At 36.4% G+C, this 10,158-nt stretch overlaps 1 protein-coding gene across 1 annotated transcript in view; it reads left to right on the forward strand.

Moving 5' to 3' along the window:
• ANKIB1 (ankyrin repeat and IBR domain containing 1) overlaps positions 1-8,669 on the forward strand; it is a 55,705-nt gene extending 47,036 nt beyond the window's left edge. The window contains exons 15-19 of the mRNA XM_010143180.1: positions 296-474; positions 1,002-1,053; positions 4,086-4,197; positions 5,813-5,946; positions 6,281-8,669. Coding sequence (XP_010141482.1) covers positions 296-474; positions 1,002-1,053; positions 4,086-4,197; positions 5,813-5,946; positions 6,281-7,033 — 1,230 coding nt within the window. The 3' untranslated portion in view covers positions 7,034-8,669. The remainder of the gene's footprint in view (positions 1-295; positions 475-1,001; positions 1,054-4,085; positions 4,198-5,812; positions 5,947-6,280) is intronic.
• The last annotated feature ends 1,489 nt before the right edge of the window (positions 8,670-10,158 follow it).

A 10,158-nucleotide genomic window follows, 5' to 3' on the forward strand; every position in this document is an offset into this window, starting at 1 on the left:
AAGTGGGTGGGGTCAACACTGGGGCAGTACCTGCATGATGGTGACAGCAGCAGCAGGGGCTGCTGCCTCCTTTCCTTTTGGGCCCTTGACGGTGTTTAGTATATGTGAGTGCAGGGAGTCCCTGCTCCAAGCTGGAGAAGGGCTAGAAGTGCAGACATTTTGGGATATTTTGGTAGTTCAAATGGTATTTCCAGGAAAATGGGTATCATTCTGCTCAATATTTATGGTGTAGAGCTCTGCCAAATCTTCATTCCACTGTAAAATTATTTTATACTATGTTCATTAACTATTGCAGACAGACCTAGAAATGGTCACTGAAGACCTTGCACAGAAAGTGAATAGGCCTTACCTTCGGACTCCTCGCCATAAAATCATCCGTGCAGCTTGTCTGGTGCAGCAGAAGCGGCAAGAGTTCCTGGCCTCTGTGGCCCGTGGTGTTGCTCCTGCAGACTCACCAGAAGCACCCAGGCGCAGGTAATCCAAACAATGCTGTGCAAATCAAAAAAAGTTCGAAGTGGGTGAATCCACTGTCATTTTTTGACACTGGAGTGGAGATGATAAACGTGGTGGTTGTAAATCACCAGATATGTCCAAGAAAATGTCACTATGATCTTTGCGGAATTACAGCTTTTCACCAAGGAAAAATGTGTTTGAAAAATCACCCCACAGTATGTTGCAACATAAATTGCTTCCCCCATTTGTATTATATTAATGATTAGAAGTTGTGGGCTTCAATTTCACTCTTTTCCTTCAAGATTGTCACTAAGTAGCTTGTACACTCCTAAAATCTCTAAGTATTTGCAAAAAGTACTGAGCAGTTCTGGAATAGTCAACAATTTACTTGTATGATTTTCTAAATGAATTTAGAGGTAAAAATTCAAGCAGATTTGTTCAGCTTAGAGAGTTATAGTTGCACTAGTTTTTAGATGTTGATAGTTTTGAAGCTCTGGAGGTTGTTCATACTTCATGCTACTTCTAAACTTTATATCTCAATTTTATAGCTTTGCTGGTGGAACATGGGATTGGGAATACTTAGGATTTGCATCCCCCGAGGTAAACTATTTTTTTTTAAGTTAGTTCTGCATAGAAACACAGGTATGATCGCAATCTGCATGAAGAGCTTCCTTATTTTGATTCAAAGCATTTCAAGTTGGTTTAAGCTCACCATTTTATTTATTTCACAATGGAAGGAAATATATGCATAGCTAATTGTGCATGACTTTAAACAATGCCTCTAACATGGCTCTAGTCATTTAAGGTGGCATTAGACAAGCTATGTCATATTCATCATTTTCCAAGTACATAACCAGTTTTAAAATTGTGTATAAACTGGTATCTATGTGCTAAGGAACCTTCAAGTAATAATTGGATGAAATTGTGTAGAAAACTTGGGAATGCAACATCAGTTCAACAGAATTTGACAAAAAGTCTAAGAAACGTCCCTAATTCTGTAACAATCTAACAAATACAAAAATACATAATAACATACGTAAGTACACCTAAATACTGGTAACTGTTTGAAATGTTCTTTTCATTTTTATGTACTGAAGCAGAATGGAAATAGCATACTCCAAACTAACTGCTTCTTAACCAAGAATGAAAATTGTAATTTTTAAAGTGAATATTCCCCTCTCTATATATGGGAAAAAGTAAAAAATGTTCAACTTTACACAGAAATATGAGAAGCTTCCTATAAAACTTTCCTTTATCATTTTTATTTACTATTTTGAGAAGATTAGATTGAAGCATTCAGTTGAGGAGGAGACTTCATTTCAGCATTTCCTTGGTGCTGTTTTCTTTCTAGCTAGTCATTTTAAAGGATCCTGGAAAACTCTATATACTTTTTCTATATATTTCCTTTGCTATTGTTGGTGAGCATCGCGCTGGTGAGAAGATAGCTTGCTTCTGTACAAAAGATCAACTTGCTTCTCCTGTCTAGTTCCTCTAGTCCTTTCTTTTGAAACAGTTCCATATTTGATAATATCAAACTCATTGTGATGTATCATCAGTGGAACTGGTTATGAGAAAAAGCTGATAAGAAATATGATAAGCTGTGTAGCAGTAGGTGCCACTGCAGTCGAGCTTAGATGATTGCTTATGAGTTTTTGTGATTTGTCTGATTGTGGCACTGTATGATGCAAGTTAGCTTCTTTACTATGTAGCTATCAAGGATACTTGCAACCACCTTATGTTAAAGGAATTTTGTAGAATTAATAGTGGTCATCTTTGTTTCACTATAATTTTTTTGACATAGAGCTGTACTTTTACTGACAAGTAGTAGAATGTCTGTGTGTACCAGAATATTACAGAAAACAAAATCCTACTGGTTTTAGCAAGGAGTGCTGCTTGTTGTAGGCCGTTGTGTGAAACCATGGTGTTCTGATAACCAATAAAATTAAAACTCCTTTTGTTCACATGTATAATATTGTTCCAAATAATCAGAGAGAAAATTTTATCAGTTGTAATCAGGGTATGTTTCTAAAGGTTGAAAAGTAAACAAAAGTTAAATGGCTATCGGTAAAATTTATGATTTTATTGCAAACAGGTAAGAGGTAAGGTCTGATATGACTAATAAACCTTAGTATTCAGTGATCACTTCTCACTTCTTATCCAATTCATAGTTATATAATTATATTTTTTAAAAATAATTCTGTTATATTGTTTCATGTCAAGATACGTTTTTCTGATGTTCAGGGCACCACTTTCCATTTAGGAAATCCCTGAGCTCTGTAGGAGCTGGAAGAATATTTTAGAGAAGAATCACTTAGTGTTTGCCCTGTTTTTTATGCTGTTCCATAGGCTAAAAAAGTCTATTGCTAACCACTGAAGACAGAGTATTGAGCTAAATGGACCTTTTCTATGGTCCAGTACAGCTATTTTTATGTTCTTACAATTTTCATGGATCATGCATGGATAAAAACCTGCCTATGCTGATCATTTTGTGGCTGGTCTTTTTTTTTTTGCCTATGTCATTATGCATATTTTCTCAACTGTTCTTACAATTTTCATGGATCATGCATGGATAAAAACCTGCCTATGCTGATCATTTTGTGGCTGTTCTTTTTTGTCTTGCATATGTCATTATGCATATTTTCCAACCTGAGGCTTAGGGAAGAAAATAAGAATATTCTTTTCCCAAGGGAAGAGCTAATACCTGTATGTATATTTTTATTGCCTTGTGTAAATGAATAACTGAGATTAACAAGAGATCTTACAAGAGATCTTACCTACACAGTCAGGTTAAGTGTCAGCTCTACCAACCGAAAACATTATCTGGAAATTTGCCTTCAAACATAAAATTAGACTCTTAATATTAATTTCCCAGTATTAAGATAATTAACCCTTGGGATGCTAGCTTGATGTGGCCAAAAGTGAGTCTTTTCCATAAATGTTATATAAACTGTCTTTAGGAAATACACACAACATGAGAAGTTACAGACTGTAGGCTTGTTAGCAGCTCAGGTTAGGCAAAAATAGAGGAGATGTGTAATTCATGGAATAAAAATCCATCAAGGGCTGTTCAGTAGAAGAGTATCAGCTAGCAGCTAGGACATGAGAAGTTCCTGAGCCACTGTCCTGGAGGCTGGGGAAAGTTTAACAATTGCCAATGTAAGTCTGCCAGCTTTCTGTAGTCTTCTAAAGGTTATTTTCTACTGGCCGTTGCTAGCAACAGGGACTCTCGAGTTAATCTGACCAAATTGATAGTGATTGTTTTTATGTTCTAAAAATCACTAGGAGTATGTTTATTAAAAAGTGTGTTGATGTGTGTGTTTGGCATCAAATCTTTTAAAAAAGTATGTGTATTTGGAATTCTTAAAAGGGGAGATTGCAAGTATTAAAATGTCAGTAATATGTCAAGTATTTTTCTTTGCTCATTCATTATTTTATAGATTTTAGGATTACCTTGGGTTTTTTATTATTTATGTTAAGCATTGCATGATATAACTTGCATTTATTTTTCTGAAAACAGGTGATTTTATAATAAATATAAAATCACACATTTTTTAATAAAAATGTGGTGCTTCTTACATCAGAAAAATATTACTGCATGCTGCCCTGTATTTTGTAACCTTTGGTTTATGCAGGAATATGCTGAATTTCAGTATCGGAGGAGGCACAGACAGCGTCGACGTGGAGACATGCACAGTCTGCTGAGTAATACTCCGGATCCTGATGACCCCAGTGAGAGTACATTAGGTATGGTCCTGCCTGAGACTGTTTGTTTTTTCTCTTCCTCTTCAGGAATTGCTAATAGTGGACCCTATAGTGTTTGTCCTTCTGTGGATGCACTTTGAGGAAGTTTCAAATACATTGCTGTATTCCAGGATACAACATATGGCCTTATTCTTGCATTTTTGTATGTGATCTTAAAAGCGTGGCTGACTTCATTGTGGCTGCTCCTCTTTTTAAAGAGATATGTGTTCATCTTCCCACTGACAGCTCCTTTGCTTTTTAGACCAGGTTTGCTTTTCTGAAGAAATTTTGAAAGGGCACTTATTTCATATGATCAAATTATCTATATACCAGCTCTTTCATGCAAACTAAAAGGACTGGTTGTGCATATAGTCTAGAAGAGGGGTCCCCTGCTACAGGCCTGCTGGAAGATAGTCATAAGGCTGTATTCCAAAACCCTGCTCAAACTCCTGTACTGGCAAAGACAGCAAGGAAGCAAGTTGTCATGAGCTACGATTTCCAGCATGCTGCTATTCGATGCAGTGCTGTGGCTGGTAGTGCAGTCTCTTAGGGTCACTGTAACTTGACTGCCTGGGCTGTCTTCATTCTGCTGTGAGCTTTAGCAAAGGTACAAAAATAGCTTGAATCCAAGTCATATTGTGACGCTGTTTCTTCAGAGTAGCCAGTTGTGTGCTCCGTCTCGAAGCCATGCTGCACAAACTCTCATCACTGTGTCTAACAAACTGCAGTCCTACACATAGCTTGTCCTTTAAAAGCAAAAGGAGAAGTCCTTTACTGAGGAGAAATAAACAATTACAATCTTTATTTTAGAAATCGTAAAAAGACTTTTGGTGAGCTTTAATCATCCCCTATCACAAGTAGAACACAAAACCATCTTCTTAGTTTGAGGACTAGACTTTGAACACTTGAATATTGTAGTGATGACCAGTGCATACTGGTAATGCTTGCAAAAAAGAATTTGTTTGTCTCGCCTTATTTCATTTTGAGTTTTGAAATGGAAAATTACATTTTCCAAAATCAAAAGAGTTACATCTATTTTTATTACAGAGCATTTCTTTCTGGAAGCAGCCTTTTGCTTCTGGTTTTTTGTTGGTTGTCAGTGATTGATGAGGTATACACTAACAACTCTACTTTAGTTGTGCTGCAATGCTATGGTAAAAATTAATGTAATGTTAACATTACACATCTCTGAAAGAATAGAGATATGGGCAAACTTAGGTTGTAATCCACCGGTAAACATATCCCGTATTGTGTCCATGTGCAGCAGAATTCAGGACTTCCCATAAATCTGGTATGTGCCTTAGAAGCACTTTGCCACTCCTTCCAACGGGCTTATGCTCCTGATGGCGTACCCCATCCTTTCAAAGAGAGGAAGGGTATTGAGAGCAGAAAGGCACAGATGAACAAGGCAGTCACTCTGAAAACAGTGGGACTAGTGTTTTGCCGCTCCATAAGAGTTGGTGTGGAAAAAGTGTTTTGGATGATTTAGTTCAGAGTGAGAAAAGGGAGTAAAATTACAGCTGGAATCCAAAAGGAAGGAAGAGATTCTGTCAGTAAATGAGTGGAGAAGGCTTTCTCATTGGGTCTTCAACTGTTTTTGTTTCAATATCCCAAACAGACACTCAGGAAGGCGGCAGTAGTAGAAGACATGGCACCTCCATGGTGAGTTCAGCTTCTATGGGTATTCTGCACAGCTCTTCGCTTCATGACTATACCCCTGTCAGTCGCTCTGAAAACCAGGATTCTCTTCAGGTATCTCCCCTAATCTCTTTTCCATTTTCTCTGCTTTGCTTCCCTTCCTCTGCTCTGCTTTTCTGTTTCATTTTGTCTCTCTACCAATTTTCTTTATTCTTTCATGAGAAAGGGAGAATCTAGGACAACAGATGATTCATTCACACTGATAAGAAGTGCTGAACAATCACTAATGTAACAATAGTTATGTTTTAAATTCTGTTGTCGATTGTGTCAGTAAAAATTCTGTAGGAATGATGAATGAATTTCAGATTTGAGTCCAAATTACTTCTAATCCAAAATACATAACAAGATGAAAGTTGTGTTCTGAAAGCAACCTTATGTATTTCCACAGGCTCTGAGTTCTTTGGATGAAGATGACCCAAACATCCTGCTAGCTATTCAGTTATCATTACAGGAATCTGGCTTGGCCATAGATGAAGAAACTAGAGACTTTCTAAATAATGAGGCATCATTAGGAGCAATAGGTACCTCTCTGCCTACAAGATTGGACTCTGCTCCCATGAGTATAGATAATCCAAGAGGCGCTCTGAGCAGCTCTGAGCTGTTAGAACTTGGTGACAGTCTGATGAGACTAGGTGTAGGCAATGATCCCTTTTCAGCCGATCGTCTCCATTCACACCACTGCAGCGATACAAGAAGTGGATTATACTCAACATCTAGTGACGCTGATTCCAGTAGTCAAGATCCCAATACCAGTGAAAATTTACTTGGAAATATTATGGCCTGGTTTCATGACATGAACCCACAGAGTATTGCTCTGATCCCCTCAACAAGTACAGAAACAGATGAGGATTCTCAGCAACCCAGTACCGAAGATGGGTCAGCAGGGCAACAAAATCTTACAGACACAGGGCTGGAGCCTCAAGAAGAGCATGCACTATTTGAGGATGCCCTCAGAAATGAAGGTAGAGGAACCCAAACAGATGCAAGCACTTCTGAAGAAAACCTTATTCCAGGGGAAACGGTATTACAAAGTGGTGATAATAACAGGGAGGTAACAAGCACCAGGGATGCTTCAGGAGATACTTCAAGTCAGACTCCTCAAACTTCAAGTGAATGGATGGAACATGTGCATCTTGTGTGAATAAAAACTAAATCTGGAGTAAATGAATGGCAGTGACAGATGGTACAGTATGTGGAGTGAGCATTATGGAGGCTTTGTTCCACATAATTACAGCTCAGTTGTAACCACTGACGTAACAACAGATATTCAGGAGTTCTCTTGAATTGCAGTTCTTTACAATAATGTGAACCTTTCAAGGAATATCCTTTGCATTTAATTAGGTAGAACTTGCCTTTTTGCTCTCAAGAAAAAGGAATAAATAGGTTATATTCCACATTCCTAATACAGTGCAGCATCTGTTTAGCCTTAGGTTGACGATCCTTAACTTGAAAGTATGGATTAAAGGCTTACACAGATTATTTTGGTTGGTTTTCCTAAGAAATAGTTTATTCCATTTTTTTAGAACTCATTCTTTCACCAAAATAACATTTAGCAGTTCACTTGGATTTTGTTTTTGTTTTCCATAACTTTTCCGTACTAGTTTTTCATTTTTGTTAGCAGTGTGAACAGAGGTATTTAATGCTTCTCTTTCGTACTGCTCCAGGAAGAAGTTTTAGGGGATATTCTCTCCCATTAAAATCAAAGATTTTTTCATGTCTATTTACAGTCCAAATGTGCCAAACTGTGAATAGTTAGCTGGCAGAAGCCTAATGAAACAGTGCAGTGTTACTCTATCAAACTAATCCCACAATTCTTAGCAGTGAAAGAAACCACTGGGTAGCACTGCTTCTCTAAATTTAACTGGCATGTGTTGCCATGGTGACTGCATTTAATTAAATGTAGCCTGTATCTTAAGTTACTAAAACCTAATGCTGCTGTTAAACAGTTATTTTAAATATTAAAATACAGTGAGTTAGCAACAGCTATGCTGTATTTTAAGAGACACTTTAATGGAAGTGCAATCATAGTTCTTTGTTTTCATAATTCTACAGAGCATTCTATGCACTAATAGTGCAATTACTTTTAATGATAACATTTTATAAAAATATAGGAATACAGACTTTTCATATATTAGCCAGTCCCACAGTTAAAGTTCAGATAACACATTCTGCTCAACATGTTATGGTGCCTTTGCCTAACCCAACTGGATAGTTGCCACAGTTAAACAAGTAATTCAAATTCAGCGTCTGTTCTGGAGTAACTATGCTATTAATTGCAAAGACCTCCATAAAACCACCCATGGCCTTGCCTTTACAGTAAATAACTAAGTGTTCGGTCAGTGTTTTTTGCATAAACAAAACACTGCTAGGTATTTTAGGTATTTGTTCAATTGCACAATATTCATTTGCTGTGTGATTACTGTTTAGTGTAACAAAAAAAAAAAAGTAAAAAAAACCCAAAAAATCTTTTCCTAGTTGTTGTACTGTGAAAAAAAAAATACTGGTTTTAGATTTGCATAAAAGCATCAATCTACAGTTAGTGAGATACAATGGTACAGTATGTAATTACAACTAGAATAAGTTGTTCAAATCGCTGTTTTAATTACATATAATCAGAATTTGTCATAACATGAGCAAATTACATACACTCCATTTTAAGTTTTGCTTAACTGTTACCAGAGATTTGTTGATATGGTATAAAAGTTTATTACTACTGAGTGTGTATAGGCAAGTGTCATGATAGCAGAGTTTATGTATTGATTACTGTGAGGTCAAGTGAGTGTTTTGGTAACTGATTCATGCAAATCCAGCTTTTGAACCTTGCAGTCACAAGGTTCATCTTAGTAAAAAATTAAATAATATTTTACTCTCACCCCATAAAAACCTTGTTCATTTTGCAAGCATCTTTACAGCAAATGGAATGGAACAGCCTCAAATAATTGTCCAGCTTTTCCTCTAGTCGCCCTGCTCCTGACATAATTGCAAACCTTGGACATCCATGAAAAATACCTATTTTAAATTGTTTTATGGTATAAAATCCTTTTATTAAAACAGTTCTTCGAGAACTATCATCGTAAATTGGTCTCAAAGTTGTTTAACTTGCATAACTTCCTTGAATTGTAATTCCTGAATCTAAAGATTCTCACTTAAAGATTGTGTATTGCATTGAGATGTCTTGCAGAGTTACAGTAAGATATGTAAGAGTGCTCTCTGTGATGATAGTGAAGTTTGTGGGTTCTGGTTTTTGTAATTTGGTTAGGTTGTGCAGTATATCCATTGTTTCCGTGTTACTCTTATGAGCATGAAATTAGCCTCTTAAATTTGTATTTTCTTGGTACTTATTTTAACACCATAGTCATTGACTTTACGATTCAGAAATAAAGTTTGGCAAGACTATTTTGTAAACCTGTTAATTTTATAATGTAAAAAAATTACTCTAACCTTGAATTGTTATTTGCACTTTCATAGTCTATACTTGATACATTCCCACTTTATATACAAGTAGGATACTACAACCATGTAGATGTTTGGCCAAATGAATGCTGTTAATAATATGTAAAATTCTTTGATTAAACATTTATTACTTAAACTAATTCCGTTCTGTCTCATTCCATCTTAGACTTACTGTAGCAGATTTTTACGACTGGTAGCAGACATTTTTAGGATATGTTCAGTCCTGTGCCAGGTTAGTTGGAGACCATATAGTAAGTTGAATGTTTTGCTTTGTTAGGTATAAGGTATATATATTCACTAAGCTTTGAAAACGAAATCTAAAGTAGACAAATTTGTCTTACTTGCTACAGCCAAATTGTGTGCTTGTTTTTTGTAGAGTAATGCCTTGTCATTACAAATAGTGGTGCTGAAGAAAGTGAGGGACTAATTTTTGAGGAAGATCCTGTTAATTAGTGTTACTTAAGGCCACATTATATCCAGTCTCTGTCATTACCAGGAAATTCCATACTTCCTCTTACGTTAACAGGCACTTAACTATTCTGGTCATTACAGTAATTTAATGAGTTTTCTCCAACAAGCATACCACGATGCTGGAAAGCTTCTCAAATCTAATGTACAAAGTTGGATTAGTCAATGTAAGGTGCTTTCTGTCACCTGCTGCTGTGGTGTCACTGCATATGCAAATAGCAGCTACTGAGTTTACTAAGATTGCAAGTGTCACATGAGAGGTTTTTGGTTTTATGGCAGCTAGAAACTATTAATGGAAAAACAAATTTAAAACATACTTTCTGAAGTCTTTAAAATCACGAGATG

This window comes from Buceros rhinoceros, unplaced genomic scaffold (assembly GCF_000710305.1).
Source record: "Buceros rhinoceros silvestris isolate BGI_N320 unplaced genomic scaffold, ASM71030v1 scaffold8089, whole genome shotgun sequence".
Taxonomy (NCBI): Eukaryota; Metazoa; Chordata; class Aves; order Bucerotiformes; family Bucerotidae; genus Buceros; species Buceros rhinoceros.